This window comes from Phycodurus eques, chromosome 6, assembly GCF_024500275.1.
Source record: "Phycodurus eques isolate BA_2022a chromosome 6, UOR_Pequ_1.1, whole genome shotgun sequence".
NCBI lineage: Eukaryota > Metazoa > Chordata > Actinopteri > Syngnathiformes > Syngnathidae > Phycodurus > Phycodurus eques.
In genome coordinates, this window is record NC_084530.1 from 4765073 (window position 1) to 4781043 (window position 15971).

Genomic DNA, 15971 nt, shown 5'->3' on the forward strand with positions numbered 1-15971 from the left:
TCCTGCTTGCAGAGGAGCCAAGACAAATGGAATAAATTTCCAATAGAGGTTCCGCTCCTTTCACTTATTTACAGCATTACATTGCTTTTAGATTTAAATATGTTATAATGAAGTGTGTTGAAAGTTAAAGGTGTCTAAATAGGAACAATCAACTTGTACATCATTATTAAAAGATGACCACTAACTATTACTGAAATCCATTGTAATGCATTTTCATAATCATCCATTTGCAATCTACAGGCTCAAAACAAACAGACAGGTATCCTCGCTGCTGCCAAAGTTATTGACACAAAGACTGAGGAAGAGTTGGAGGACTACATGGTAGAGATTGACATCCTGGCCTCATGTGAACACCAAAATATTGTCAAGCTGCTTGACGCGTTCTATTTTGAGGACAAACTCTGGGTGAGTAAGTGCATGCTGAGCCTCAGAATTGAACCCCTATTTGTAAGCAACATGTAAAACAAATATTTCATGAATGGGTTATAGATAGCTGCTTTGCAAAATGTTCCAAAAACTAGTTTATTTGTAGACCAGTGCATCTGTTGTCATGTTGTTGTTTTTTTTTTCAATACAGCACTTCAAACTGCTTGAATATTGCAAGATGTTGAAAGCTATTCACAGCATTAAGGCATTTTCTGACTGACTGACTGTATGCTTATCAAATGTCAAGGCCAAGGTTCACGTGAAGAATTAAATAGCTTTTAGCTGTTAATCATTATATAGGTTATTATACCGCTGGTCTAATACATATGATCGGTATCGGCAGTGATCTCACTCATTATCAGTACTGGAATCGGCAGCATAAAACCCTGATCAGAGCACCCCGAATTATACATAGTATGCACAACATCAAGACACAACATAAAGCAGTGTTCGAATGTCAGTGCGAAGTAAATATTTTAATAATTTTGTAATTTGATTTATTCTTTTAAGCATTATTGTTAATTTGTGTGATTGCAATGCCTTGATTTTAGTGACGTTAGTACAATGTCATTGCCATAAATGCACTTGTACCAATAATTTCTTAAAGGGGCTTAAATAATACTGTAAAAAGACGATAAATATGAAATAAGGACTAAAACTTAACGGATTATGTCATGAATATATGGGGCCAGTACAAGTTCTGACAGGGCCACCACAACTTATTGTGCCACCCACCACTCAAAAAGGCTTAACATCGGACCCTAATAGATGACGATCTAAGTTGTAAAACATTTACTTTTTTAAACTTAGAAGTACCTTTCATGTTTAACTGGTGACAGTGAAGCCTTCAGTCAAGTAACAATTAGTCACCTCAGTGATTAGTGAGTATATTTAAGTGTGGCTCATTGTGTATATACTAGTTTCCTTACCGTTGTCCTCCTCACAATAGCCGTCAAGCATGACTTTTATGGCACCTGATCATGTAAGTTTCCTTACCGTTGTCCTCTTAATAGCCGTCAAGCATGACTTTTATGGGACCTGATCTTGTAAAGAGGAGACAATTGTAGGAACATTTCCTTCCCTTGATGAACAACTTGAGCCCACGTTATGTCCCCGAGATGGTGGATAACTTTACATCACATGTATTAACTGTGTGAGGCTTCACAGCTTCTGCCACACGATCCACCCATCCATCCATTTTCTACCGCTTATCCGAGGTCGAGTCGTAGGGGCAGTAGTTTTAGCAGGGATAGACCTTACCAGGGAGGCTGAGGAATGTGATCCCTCGGTAGTTGGAACACACCCTCCGGTCCTCCTCCTTAAAAAGGGGGACCACCACCCCAGTCTGCCAATCCAGAGGCACTGTCCCCAATGTCCATGCGATGTTGCAGAGGCATGTCAAACAGGATAGCCCCACAACATCCAGAGCCTTTAGGAACTCCGGGCGAATCTCATCCACCCCCGGGGACTTGCCACCGAGGAGCTTTTTGACCACCTCGGTGACCTCGACCCCAGAGATAGGAGATCCCACATCAGAGAACCCAGACTCTGCTTCTGCATGGGAAGGCGTGCCGGCGGAATTGTCACAATGTCAGCAGCGCCCCATCCCCACTATAAACACTGTTGATGGCGCACTGCTTCCCCCTCCTGAGACACCGGATAGTGGACCAGAATTTCCTCAAAGCCGTGACCACCAAAGCTGCATTCCGCTTGGTCAGCCGGTACCCATCAGCTGCCTCAGGAGTCCCACAGGTCAAAAAGGCCCGATAGGACTCCTTCTTCAGCTTGACGGTGGTCCACCAACGGGTTTGGGGATTGCCGCCACGACAGGCACCGACCACCTTACGGCCACAGCTCCGGTCGGTCGCCTCAGCAATGGAGGCGCGAAACATGGTCCACTCTGACTTCATGTCCCCCTACCCATTCCCCGGAACCTGAGCAAAGTTCTGTCGGAAGTGGGAGTTGAAACTCCTTCTCACAGGGGATTCTGCCAGACGTTCCCAGCAGACCCTCACAATACGTTTGGGCCTGCCAGGTCGGACCGGCTTCTTCCCCCACCATCGGAGCCAACTCGCCAACAGGTGGTGATCAGTTGACAGCTCCGTCCCTCTCTACGCCCGAGTGTCCAAGACACGGGGCCGCAACTCCGATGACACGACCACAAAGTAAATCATTGAACTGCAACCAAGGGTATCCTGGTGCCAAGTGCACATGTGGACACCCTATGGTTGAACATGGTGTTCGTTATGGACGATCCGTGATGAGCACAGTCCAATAACCGAACACCGCTCGGGTTCTGATCGGGGGGCCCGTTCCTCCCAAACGCGCCTTTCAAGGTCTCACTCTAATTGCCCACGTGAGCATTGAAGTCCCCCAGCAGAACGATGGATTCACCAGCGGGAGCGCTCTCCGGCACCCCCTCCAAGGACTCCAAAAGTCCTCTGAACTGCTGTTTGGTGCATAGCCACAAACAACAGTCAGTACCCGTCCCACCACCCGAAGGCGGAGGACGCTACCCTCTCGTCCACCGGGGTGAACCCCAATGTACAGGCGCTGAGCCGGGTGGCAATAAGTATACCCACACCTGCTCGGCGCCTCTCGCCGTGATCAACTCCAGAGTGGAGGCGAGTCCAACCCCTCTCAAGAGGACTAGTACCGGAGCCCGAGCTGTGTGTGGAGGCAAGCCCGACTATATCTAGTCGTAACTTCTCAACCTCGCACACCAGCTCAGGCTACTTCCCTGCCAGAGAGGTGACATTCCACGTCCCAAGAGCCAGCTTCTGTAGCCGGGGATCGGAGCGCCCAGGTCACTGCCTTCGACCACCGCCCAGCTCGCACTGCACCCGACCCCTATGGCCCCTCCCACACGTGGTGAACCCATGGGAAGGCTGCCACACGATTACTTTTTTATTTATTATATCATCATCATTTTGCTGGATGTTCCCTCTTTTGCTAAAACATTATCTGGACACTTGCATATTTTTACATTTGGATATGTTAAACAAACAAGTTTGAAAGGAAACCACAGACCCAGCCCATAATTGATGCCGCTACACTGAGACCATTGTACAGCAATTCCTTCACTAAAACAACTGCTCGCCTCCAGAAAAACGCTACAATGGCGTGGATGTTGAATAGCCAAGATTGTTTTGAGGCTTGAGTCATTCTATGACTTGTATGGGCTTTGTTCCTATAAGTGGATCAGTCTTGAAAAGCTCCTCTCAATCTTGGAATGCCATTAAACCGCGGTGAAAAGTTTGGGATTGTCATTTCTTACAGGTACTTAAAAGATTGATTTTGAATACAGAGTGACTATAACTAAAACTAGTGATTCAGAAAACAAAAAACTGAAAAAAGATTTGCTTTTTTCAGTTGTTAAACAGCACTAATTTACTTCCTTTCTTCATAAATATAAGTGATTTGTGTAAATGTTTTCAAAAGAATAAAATTAGCACCATGCTATAACACAAGCTAGCAACATGCAGAAAGACTAGCCTCGTTTATGCTCAATGGAAAATATGCTCCAGAATCTCCACCTCACCTTCACATTCCCACTACCTTAGGGCCTGTGTCCATAGAAACTGTAATCCTATTTACAGCAAAAGGCCTAAGGCCTATCATAAGAGGTCCAGCTAGTAGCTGCGTGAAACTTTTTCCACAATGTAGCCCCAACTGGGCCAATCCTCTTACATCAACAGCCCTGTTGAAAGATTTTAAATGGCTTTTCCGAGCTCGGAGTCCTTCATTAGTTCATGTAGGCACGGTGTATGATCGGCTTCTTCTTCAGACAAGCCAATAGTTTACATGATTATTAATTATATTCAATGTTAAATGCACACTTTGCCTCCATGCTGCAATGTGCCTCTTGATTTGAAAAACATAAGAGTGCCGTAGATTAGAACTGAAAGCGCTCTTGTTTCATCATGCATGATCTAATCACTCAGGGATATTTAGCAAAAGATATGTGGTTTGTTGTATATGGTTTGTTGCTTGTTTTAATGTCTTTACAACTCAGCCTCAGTTTATGTGTGTCAATGATAATCAGTCATCAATGATTGACTAAAAATTATTTTTTTCCCGCCACCAATGTTGTTAGATTCTCATTGAGTTCTGTGCCGGAGGGGCTGTAGATGCTGTCATGTTAGGTGAGTCCACTTGTTAGTTTTTTTTTTGGTTTTTTTTTTCCTCCATTGAAGTTTTCACCAGTATACATATAACACCATCAGTATGTCAATGCTTTATTTAATCTCCATAAATGTTGCCTATCTTTATAAGTTTGTGTCCATCACTCGTAGAACTGGAAAGACCCCTGACGGAACCACAGATTAAGGTGGTGTGTCGGCAGACTCTACAGGCCCTGGTTTACCTCCATGACATTAAAATCATCCACAGAGACCTTAAGGCTGGCAACATTCTGCTCACTTTAGATGGTGATGTCAAACTGGGTAAGGACCGGTAAAATCTTGTTATCAAGGAGAGTGGTTTCATCAATAAATCATTCTTGCAAAAGACCCATAGAAAATGGTGCCCATATACAATTTCCATAATTCTATATTGTAGTTATGCATTTTTTTAAATTTGCAAATGGGAAAATTCTGCATCGATAGTCTTACAATACAGACAGAACTGCTTTGTGTTAACAGTAAAATCTCCAGATTTTTTTGTCAGTATAAAATTAAAATTCTGGAAATAACAGTAATGCACAATGATTCCACAATGCATACATATGGTACTGAGTTTCGTATGCTTTTTATGTTTTATGACGATTATATGTCCACATGACCGCACCGGGGTCATTATACTATTTACGGTCATTTTAGTATGCATTACAAAAGTCACTATTCTTCTAATTAAGATGGCTGCCAAATATTTGTAGCCATTGTTCCTAACTTTTTATTAATAATACAATAAAATGTAATAATAGTAAAAGTTAAATGAAATTAAAAAAAGAATAGTCAGCTGCGATTATGCCTTTTTGAAATAGTCTCAAAGCCACTAAGAAAATGCAAGTCAACTTCTCTTGGATGCACCCTAATACATGCTCATTTTGTTGCCAATTCAATTAACTAATCCTAATGATTATATAGTGTGTGTCCCACACTCCCCCACCCCCACTTTCCTCCCGAGGGCTAGCTAGGTATAGATGAAATTGCACACTGCAGATAGCTTTCCCTTGAGCAATACAAACTTGAGTTAACTCAGTTATTCAACAGAAACATGATGCTTGTGTCATGAGTTTGTCAACTTAAACCCATAAAAAAAACTACGGAATAACAAGGCAACCCTTATACTCAATTGTAACCCGTACGCATCAATTCACAGTTGTACATATTATTTTTGTGAGTCACTCTGGGCGGATGTAAAAGGCTCACATAAACACCTGAGTGGCAAAAAGTGTAACTTTTAATTTTCGCCTTTTTTTATGCTTATTTCACTGACTTTAGATTATCATTATTTATTTATTTTTCTGTCTCGAAGATTTGGTTTGATTTTTAATTATGTATTCCAGCTGACTTTGGTGTGTCTGCCAGAAACACCAAAACACTGCAGAGGAGAGACTCCTTCATTGGGACACCATATTGGTGAGTGTAAAACATCCATCGATCCATTTTCTGAGTCCCTTCGCCTCACGAGGATCGCGGGGGTGCTGGAGCCTATCCCAGCTATAATCGGGCAGGAGGCGGGGTACACCCTGAACTGGTTGCCAGCCAATCGCAGGGCACATAGAAACAAACAATCATTCGCACTCACATTCACACCTATGGGCAATTTAGAGTTGTCAATTAACCTACCATGCATGTTTTTGGGATGTGGGAGGAAACCGGAGCGCCAGGAGAAAACCCACTCTGGCACAGGGAGAACATGCACCCGGTCCTTGGAACTGTGAGGGAGACACTCTACCGCCGAGTATAAAACAAGAAGAAGAAAAAAATTTAAATAAAGAAAAAAAAACACTATATTGGCAAAGGTATTGGCTCACTTGCCATGACTCACATATGATCTGAAGTGACACCCCCTTTTTAGTCAGTAGGGTTGAATATGATATATGATATATATATATATTGAATATGTCCACCTTTTACAGCTATAACAGCTTTAACTCTTCTGAAATGGCTTTCCACAAGGTTCAGGAGGAGTGTGTGTAGGGAATTTTTTAACATTCTTCCACAGAAGCCCATTTGTAAGTGATGTTGGACGAGAAGGCCTGGCTCTCAGTCTACACTCTTAATTTATCCTAAAGGTGTTCTATCAAGTTGGTGTCAGGAGTTTGTGCAGGTCAGTCAAGTTCATCCACACCAAACTCTCTCATCCATGTGTTTATGGCCCTTGCTTTGTGCATTGGTGCACAATCATGTTGGGGCAGTAAATGGCCATCCCCAAACTGTTCCCACAAAGTTGGGAGCAAAGTTCTTGGTATGCTTAATCCTACAGAGTTTCTTTCACTGGAACTGAGAAGCCAATATTTTGGACAATTCCATGCTCCCAACTTTGTGGGAAAAGTTCTTTCATTTCTAACATGGCTGTGCACCAGTGCACAAAGCAAGGTCCATAAAGCCATGGATGAGAGAGTTTGATGTGGATGAATCTGAGTTGTCTGTACAGAGTCCTGACCTCAACCTGATTAAACACCTTTAGGATGAAATAGAGCGGAGCCTGAGCCCAGGCCTTGTCATCCAACATCCGTGTGTGTGACCTCACATATGCGCTTTTGGAAGAATAGTAAAACATTCCCATAAACACACTCCTGTTACAGTATACTGTATTTATTACTCAGAATATTTTTTTCACAACTTCTTTCTCGATGCTACTTGTTTCGTCGCAGGATGGCACCTGAAGTAGTCATGTGTGAGACATCGAAGGACCGTCCATACGACTACAAAGCCGATATCTGGTCACTGGGGGTCACCCTGATTGAGTTGGCACAAATTGAGCCACCTAATCATGAGATGAACCCCATGAGAGTGCTTCTGAAAATAGCCAAGTCGGACCCTCCTACGCTCATGCAGCCATCACGCTGGTGAGTCTCAGCCAGGGATCCTCTGCAAGTATGGAATTTATTTTCATACATATCCAGGTCTGTAAAAGTATGGAAAATTGAAACTATTGTATGGAAAAAATATTCACATTTTGCAAGACTTTTACAACAGCTCTATTGTCTAAAACAAAACAAAAATGAGTATCTAAAAAAATATAGATCGTTCTGTTTTTTTTTTTCCCATGCAGCTACGTTTGTGTGAGAGCACACAGTATTATTCCATGGTCTTGGTGAATACTCGATTCTTATTCCATCGGTATACATTATCGCCCTTCAAACGTCTCAAGTAGTTCCTGTCAAAAAAAATCATTACATTGTTCCAAATGAATACGCAGCACCTTAGCCGTTAGATTATACAAGTTTACATAGCAACCTGACAGAGTCATATTTTGTAATAAGTAAACGTGAAGTACTCAGAGGACAGCAATGAGCTAATTTAAAACGATTATGGTGATTATAACACCTTTGATGACTGAGATGTTGCTGAGGATTTGACGGAAAAATGAAGGGACAGAAGGAGCACAAAGTGTTAACTCCGTAAGATTTAAATCAACTTGCAGACGAGAAAGATTAAATCAACACAAAGAAAACAACAAAATAGGCAATTGAAACGCCAAGACACTTACTGGCACAAAAAAGTACAAATACGTACTGAGAATTCTACCCTTGATGTTTTGAATGAAACCCTGCGCGACAATTTTGTGCCGCCGTCCAGTCAACAAAGGCTGACACCGAGTATAGCGTTGTCAGCCTGAGAGCTTGCATCAACCGTCACATGTAAATGTACTGAACACGTGCAATGGCTATTATTTTCTGGAAATTATTTGGCGACATAATGGCATTAAAAATCTGAATCTTCTTCTTTTCCTTTTGGCTTGTCCCATTAGGGGTCGCCCCAGCGTGTCATCCTTTTCCATGTGAGGCTATCTCCTGCATCCTCCTCTCTAACACCAACTGCCCTAATGTCTTCCCTCACGACATCCATCAACCTTCTTTTTGGTCTTTATCTAGCTCTCTTGCCTGGCAGCTCCATCCTCATTATCGTTCTACCAATATACTCACACTATCTCTTCTGGATGTGTCCAAACCATCGAAGTCTGCTCTCCCTAATGTTGTCTCCAAAACATCTAACCTTGGATGTCCCTCTGATTAGCTCATTTCTAAGTTTATCCAACCTGGTCACTCCTAGAGCGACCCTCAACATCTTCATTTCCGCCACATCCAGCTCTGCTTCCTGTTGTCTCTTCAGTGCCACTGTCTCTAATCCATACATCATGGCTGGCCTCACCACTGTTTTATAAACATTGCCCTTCATCTGAGCAGATACTCTTCTGTCACATAACACACCTGACACCTTCCTCCACCCGTTCCAACCTGCTTGGACCCGTTTCTTCACTTCCTGACCACACTCAGCATTGCTCTGGATGGTTGACCCCAAGTATCTAAAGTCCAACACCCTTGCTATCTCTTCTCCCTGTAGCCTCTCTCTTCCCTCGCCACCCCTCTCATTCATGTAGATATATTCTGTCTGTTTTAGGTTAATCTTCATTCCTCTCCTTTCCAGTGCATGACTCCACCTTACTAACTGTTCCTCCACCTGCTCCCTGCTTTCACTGCAGATAACAATGTCATCTGCGAACATCATGTTCCAAGGGGACTCTAACCTCATCTGTCAGCCTATCCATCACACCTGCAAACAGGAAGGGGCTCAGGGCTGTTCCCTGATGCAGTCCCACCTCCACCATAAACTCCTCTGTCATACCTACAGCATACCTCACTGCTATTCTCCTGCCCTCATACATGTCCTGGACTATGCTAACATACTTCTCTGACACTCCAGACCTCCACATGCAGTACCACAGTTCCTCTCTGGGTACTCTGTCATAGGCTTTCTCTAGACACAAAGACACAATGTAGCTCCTTCTGACCTTCTCTGTACTTCTCCATCAACGACCTCAAGGCAAATTATCCATGTGGTACTCTTTCTTGGCATGAAACCATATTGTTGCTCGCAAATACTCACTTGTCCTGAGTCTAGCCTCCTCTTCTCTTTCCCATAACTTAATTGTGTGGCTCATCAACTTTATTCCTCTATAGTTCCCACAGCTCTACACATCACCTTTGTTCTTAAAAATGGGCACCAGCACACTTTTCTTCCATTCCACAGGCATCTTCTCACCCACTATAATTCTGTTGAACAAGCTGGTCAAAAACTCCACAGCCACCTATCCTAGATGCTTCCAAACCTCCACAGGAATGTCATCAGGACCAACTGCCTTTCCATTTTTTTTCCTCTTTAGTGCCTTTCTAACATCCCCCTTACTAATCAATGCTACTTCCTGGTCCACCACACTTGTCTCTTCTATTCTTCTTTCACTCTGATTTTCCTCATTCATCAACTCCTCAAAGTATTCTTTCCATCTATCCAGCACGCTGCTGCTAATCTGCTGCACATCCTTCCCATCTCTATCCCTCTGTCTGGCCAACATTTATAGATATGTTCTTTAGTGTCCAACCTGGCATGCAAGTCATCATATGCCTCTTGTTTGGCCTTTGTCACCTTTGCCCTATGTCGCATCTCCATGTATTCCTTTCTCCTCTACTCAGTCCCCTAAGTGTCCCACTTCTTCTTAGCGAACCTCTTTCCTCGTATGATTTCCTGTACATTGAGGTTCCACCACCAAGTCACCTTCTCCTACTCTCCTGCCTGTTTCTCTGATTACCTTGGCTGTAGTGGTCCAGTCTTCTGGAAGCTCCTCCTGTCCACCAAGAGCCTGTCTCACTTCTTCCCGAAAAACCGCACAACACTCTTACATTATCATCTTCCACCACATAGTTGTCTGCTCTGCCTTTGTCTTATTAATCTTCCTCCCCACCACCAGAGTCATCTTACACACCATCATCCTCTGCTGTCGAGCCACACTCTCCCCTACCACTACTTTACAGTCAGTAATCTCCTTCTGATTACATCGTCATTGTCAGATGTAATCCACCTGCGTGCGTCTACGTCCGCTCTTGTAGGTCGCCCTATGTTCCTGCCTCTTCTGGAAGAAAGTGTTCACTACAGCCATTTTCATCCTTTTTGCAAAGTCTACCATTATCTGTCCCTTGAGGTTCCTTACCTGGATGCCGAACTTTCCCATCATTTCTTCATCACCCCTGTTTCTTTCACCAAGATGTCCATTAAATCTGCACCAATCACAACTCTCTGTCTGGGATGCTCAGAACTACTTCGTCCAGCTCCTACCATAATTTCTCTTTCACCTCTAGGTCACATCCTACCCGTGGGGCATAGCCACTAGTCACATTATACATAACACCCTCAATTTCAAGTTTCAGCCTCATCACTCGATCTGATACTCTTTTCACCTCTTAAGACATTCTTAGCTAACTCTTGCTTTAAAATCACCACTACTCCATTTCTCTTCCCATCTACACCATACTAAAATAATTTGAACCCTGCCCCTAAACTTCAAGCCTTACTGCATTTCCACCTGGTCTCCTAGACACACAATATATCAACCTTTCTCCTAATCATCATGTCAACCAACTCCTAAGATTTTCCTGTCAAAATTCAAAGTCCCCACATTCAGTTCTAGGCTCTGTGCTTTCCTCTTCTCTTTCTGCCGTACCCGCTTTCCACCTCTCCTTCGTCTTCAACCCACAGTAGCTGAATCTCCACCGGCGCCCTGTAAGTTAACGGTGACGGTGACAGACGTTGTTAACCCGGGCTATGACCGATGGGGTATGGAATTCTTTGGATGAACGCTTATATTTGTTTGGCAAAGTTTTAACCCAGATGCCCTTCCTGACGCAACATTCTGCATTCATCCTGGCTTGGGACAAGCCTACAGTTTGCATTGGCATGTGCCCCCCATGGGGCTGCATTTTAAAGAATCCGAATGATACACGTCTATTTACTCTAATGTCACAAATTATTTGTATTTTTTTTACCGAGAAGTGTGGAAATTAGGGTCTGGAAATAGAATGGAATTTTGAACTCTCAAACATGTAGGAACCCTGCACAGCGTACAACACTCAACGTAAAGTCCATCAAAGATGTTTATTGAACAGGCGGCACAGTGGACAGCTGGTTAGATCATCGGCGTCACAGTTCGGCGGACCTGGGTTCAAATCCGGCCTCGCCTGTGTGGAGTTTGCATGTTCTCCCTGTGCGTGCGTGGGTTTTCTCCAGGTACTCCAGTTTCCTCCCACATCCCAAAAACATGCATAGTAGGTTAATTGAAGACTCTAAATTGCCCTTAGGTGTGAATGTGAGTGCGAATGGTTGTGGGTTTATATGTGCCCTGCGATTGGCTGACAACCAGTTCAGGCTGTACCCCGCCTCTTGCCCAAAGATAGCTGGGATAGGCTCCAGCACGCCCGCGACCCTTGTGAGGATAAGCGGTACAGAAAATGAATGAGTGAATGTTTATTGAACAATCTGAAATTGCTAAGGACTTGTTTTCCATGTCACAGTACACTTTATGGTTTGTATTGTATTTACAGTATAACATGAATTCAAGCCTCACTGGAGGTGAATGTTCATGCTTTGTAATGGAACATATGTCATACCTTCGCCTTGGCTACAACAGAGTGAATTTCAGGCTCAAAACAAAGTGTCATTGCATTACCAGTGTACGTCCACCTCAGGTTGTTGTCATGGCGACAGTAAGCCGAAATGTATGTGTTGTGTTATGTACCTATTGGTTTGTTCGCTGGCAGTAATTGTAGCGTCAGTGAGAATCAGATGAACTCTTTAAATTTACAACTGCTTGATCTCTATTGCTCATCTTCGCATCTGTCTCACTGAGATTTGAAGTAGGAACGACAATTTCTCCTTCAATTGCCTCAGAGGTGGCAAAAATTGTACAGTGTAGAACATATAGCTTTAAATATCAATCAGATTTATATTACAGTATGTGGCACACAAAATGAATATTGTCACATATAATGGGCAAAATGTCAGAGAAAGCCACATTTTTAACCTATAGGTGTCTGTTTCAAATCATGCTTAAATAATAATTGAAGTCATTCGCAGATTCAGTTTATATCAATTTCAACCTGACCACTCATAATTTGAGTCAGTATTATTATTAAGTTTGCCCCTACAATGTCTGTGCTCCTGATGAGATGACAGAGGACATCGATCACGTCCCCTCTTCCCAGACAGACCCAATCATCAGTGAACTCCTCAATAATCTGTGGCATCTCCCCATGCAGACGAAATAATAATGTCCTTGGTGTTGTCAATTTGATTTGGGTCTGGGGAAAAGAATCAAGGACCGTCAGTCGCAGGGCTCGAAGTTAACTTTTTAAAATCTTTGCTTGCCCATGGCAAACCTGAGCTTGCCCTGTTCGGTTAAGTGCACTCAAATGTTTGGTATATCTCACAGTTCGGTTTTAGCACGATATTAATCTCATGGTTTATTATTGCAGTATTGTGAGAAAGCTAACGGTATTGCAGAAAGGTTGTGGGGCGAAGAGGTGAAAGCAGGAAAACTGCAAAATCTCTTTTTCTTGCTCGCTGAGTCCGCAATAGGCTTTAGTAGTTTCTGTGCGTTTTCCCACAGGTTTTTGTGTAAAAGACATCTTCACATCATAAATTACTGTGCACTTCTATACCATCCATCCAATGTTTAAAACAGTACCTCCAAAATGTTGTTATTGCTGCAGCAATGATCATGCTATGCTCACAATAACAAAACTGTCGATTGAGAAATTGTCTCTTCATGAATTTAAGTTTTTGTCATTTAAAAAAAAAAAAAAAAGTATAACATTAGAAATTGCGCGTTGCAATTGGCTGGCAACCAGTTCAGGGTGTACCCCGCCTCCTGCCCAATGATAGCTGGGATAGGCTCCAGCACGCCCGCGACACTAGTGACGAGAAGCGGCTCAGAAAATGGATGGATGGAATGATTAGAAATTGCTGCTATTCTAACTAAAATAAATAATTACTGCCTACTAACAGTGATTTATTTGCTGGAGTCCAAAAATTCTAGTCAGAAAGGCAGGAACACTCTTACAGGCAACTCAGGTTTAGAAAGTAACAAACAAAATAATCATGGGACTCCTACATAGTTGTTTTCTTCCACTTAGTGATTTTTTTTTTCTGAGCATCCTCTGTGATATGTTTTGATTTGAAATGTAGACAGAGAGAGGGAAGTACGTAAGATGATTTATTTTTGCAGGGATATGGAGTGGACCTATTTTATTTCTTCATTTTTGGGACTAATGGAATGTAATTGCGGAGGTATATGTTTTAACAGGAGTTACAATCGTTATTTTTCAACGATTTGGATTTTCGACGTAGTCGTGACTAGTCAACCAATCTTGGCAGCCCTAGTGCACACAAAGTCTGACTGCAAATTGGGCGCTTCGTGCTTGTTGTTTTTCCGCTGTACTCTCCTTTCCTCCAGCTGCAGAATTCTCTCCTCGCCTCTGTTGACAGCAGTGCTAACAGCGTAGTGCCTGTCGCCTCGATCAAGCACCTCCCAGCTGTCTGTGTCAATGGCTGTGAGATACAGGTCACGCTTGCAAAAATCTGTAAAGTGCAGTGCCTGCTGTGCAGCGTCCTGTAGCCCACTCATCATACAGAAGGTCCTTCGCTTTACGGCTGTCCTCCATGCAACGCACATGGCCAAGCCGACGCAGGCGGTATTTGCTCACCGTGGAGTGCATGCGTGGGGAACCTGCTTTTTTTTTCAACACAGCAGTGTTGGTGACTTTGTCCTGCCAAGTGATGCCCATAATACGTCAAAAGCAGAATAGATGAAAACTTTCCAGCCGTTTCTGCTGTCCGGTGTATGCTGTCCATGACTCAATGCCATACAGTAGGTTGCTTAGCACGCATGCATAGTGTATCTTGAATTTGGTGTTCAAGGTCTGCGAGCTATTATCCCACACACTTTTGCTCAACTTGTACAAGATGGGAGCAGCTTTGGCAATACACCTGTCGCTCTCTGAATCGAGAGACAAATTGCTAGTCGCAGTAGAGCCAAGGTAGGCAAAGAGGTCAGTGACATCGAGTACCTCGTTGTTTATGCTGGTTGATGGAGTTGCTGGGACGTTCAGCGCCGTGAGGTTGTTTCTTCTGATACTGATTGCCGGACCAAATGCCTCGCAAGAATGGGCAAACCCATTGATCAGCTTATGAAGGCCTATAACAATATATGAGATCAGGTCCGCGTCATCAGAAAACAACATTTGTCTGAGGAGAACAGTCCTCACCTTGATCTTTGCGTTCAGTCAAGACAAACTTAACAGTTTCCCGTGCCAGGTGGGCATATACTGTAAGGCTGCCAATGGAAGTGGTTGTTCCCTTGTATTTATTGATCTGACTGCTCACAAAAGCAGCAGGATGAATTCTGAAGTGTTTATGGCAATATTTTATTGTCTGCTCATATTGGGCCAAGTGCTTCAGAGCTTATTGGACAGCGCTTCACAGTGGAAATGGGGAATGACCTGAAGCATACTGTGAAAGCAACCAGAGTTTTTTAAGGCAAAGAAGTGGAATGTTATGCAATAGCTACGTCAGTCACCTGAACTGAATCCGATTGAGCATGCATTTCACTTGCTGAAGACAAAATGGAAGGGAAAATGGTCCAAGAACAAGCGGGAACTGAAGACCGTTGCAGAAGAGGACTGGGATGAAATTCCACTCGCGTTCCAGACTTCAGAGTGTAATTCATTGCAAATGATTTTCAACAAAGTATTAAAAAGTAAACGTTTGATTCATGATGGTTAATTTGTCTCTTTACTTTTGGTCCCTTATAAAGTGTGAGGCATTTTGTAATTCCTACACCATTTGCCTGATTTGGATGTAAATACCCTAAAATTATAGCTGAAAGTCAGTAGTTATAGCACATCTTATTTGTTTCATGTAAAATCCATTGTGGTGGTGTTTAGAGCCAAAAAGATTAGAATTGTCACAATATTTATGGAGCTGATTGTATCTCTCACTTTGTTGTGCCTTTGGATTTCCTGGATGTATATGATGAGGGACTTTGGCCCCAATGCCACTGCCCGCCTCGACTTTCTCAGCGCGGGGTGAACCTCCGGCCCCTGAGGCAATGCCTCAGTTTTATGTTTAATTGTTTTATGGTGTATGTTAAATTCTATTCATGTACAACATGTTTTTCAGCTGTGGTTGTTTTTTAAAATGCTATAAATTGAGTTGATTTCATTTTGCACTTACGGTGCTTTCCCAAATGTTTCATGATGAAAATCATTAGCGCTACATAAAGCGCAAAGCTGTCTTTTAAAATCGCAATCTGTTAGTTAGTGAACATGCAAATTAGCTTGTTATTTGGGATCTCAGTTTTAGAAAATCATGTGTAACATGCCCACCAATAGAGCATACAATTTCTTCTGTGCCGGGTTACCGGTTTTTGTTGTTGTTTTTTTTATTTGTTTGTTTTTTAGCAATGTACATGGGAAAACATGTAAAATAATGTTTGTTTTTCTTCAGTTGAAATTTCAATTGGACTAACAATGGTCTGTTTCATCT

The 15971-nt window shown here is 42.9% G+C and overlaps 1 protein-coding gene across 2 annotated transcripts in view; it reads left to right on the forward strand.

Annotated features, from left to right (window-relative positions):
• LOC133403616 (serine/threonine-protein kinase 10-like) overlaps positions 1-15971 on the forward strand; it is a 46151-nt gene that overhangs the window by 9488 nt on the left and 20692 nt on the right. For both annotated transcript variants that reach the window (XM_061678632.1, XM_061678631.1), the window contains 5 exons: positions 241-405; positions 4523-4571; positions 4722-4871; positions 5936-6008; positions 7250-7444. In XM_061678632.1, the coding sequence (XP_061534616.1) occupies positions 319-405; positions 4523-4571; positions 4722-4871; positions 5936-6008; positions 7250-7444 (554 nt within the window). In that variant the 5' untranslated portion in view covers positions 241-318. The remainder of the gene's footprint in view (positions 1-240; positions 406-4522; positions 4572-4721; positions 4872-5935; positions 6009-7249; positions 7445-15971) is intronic.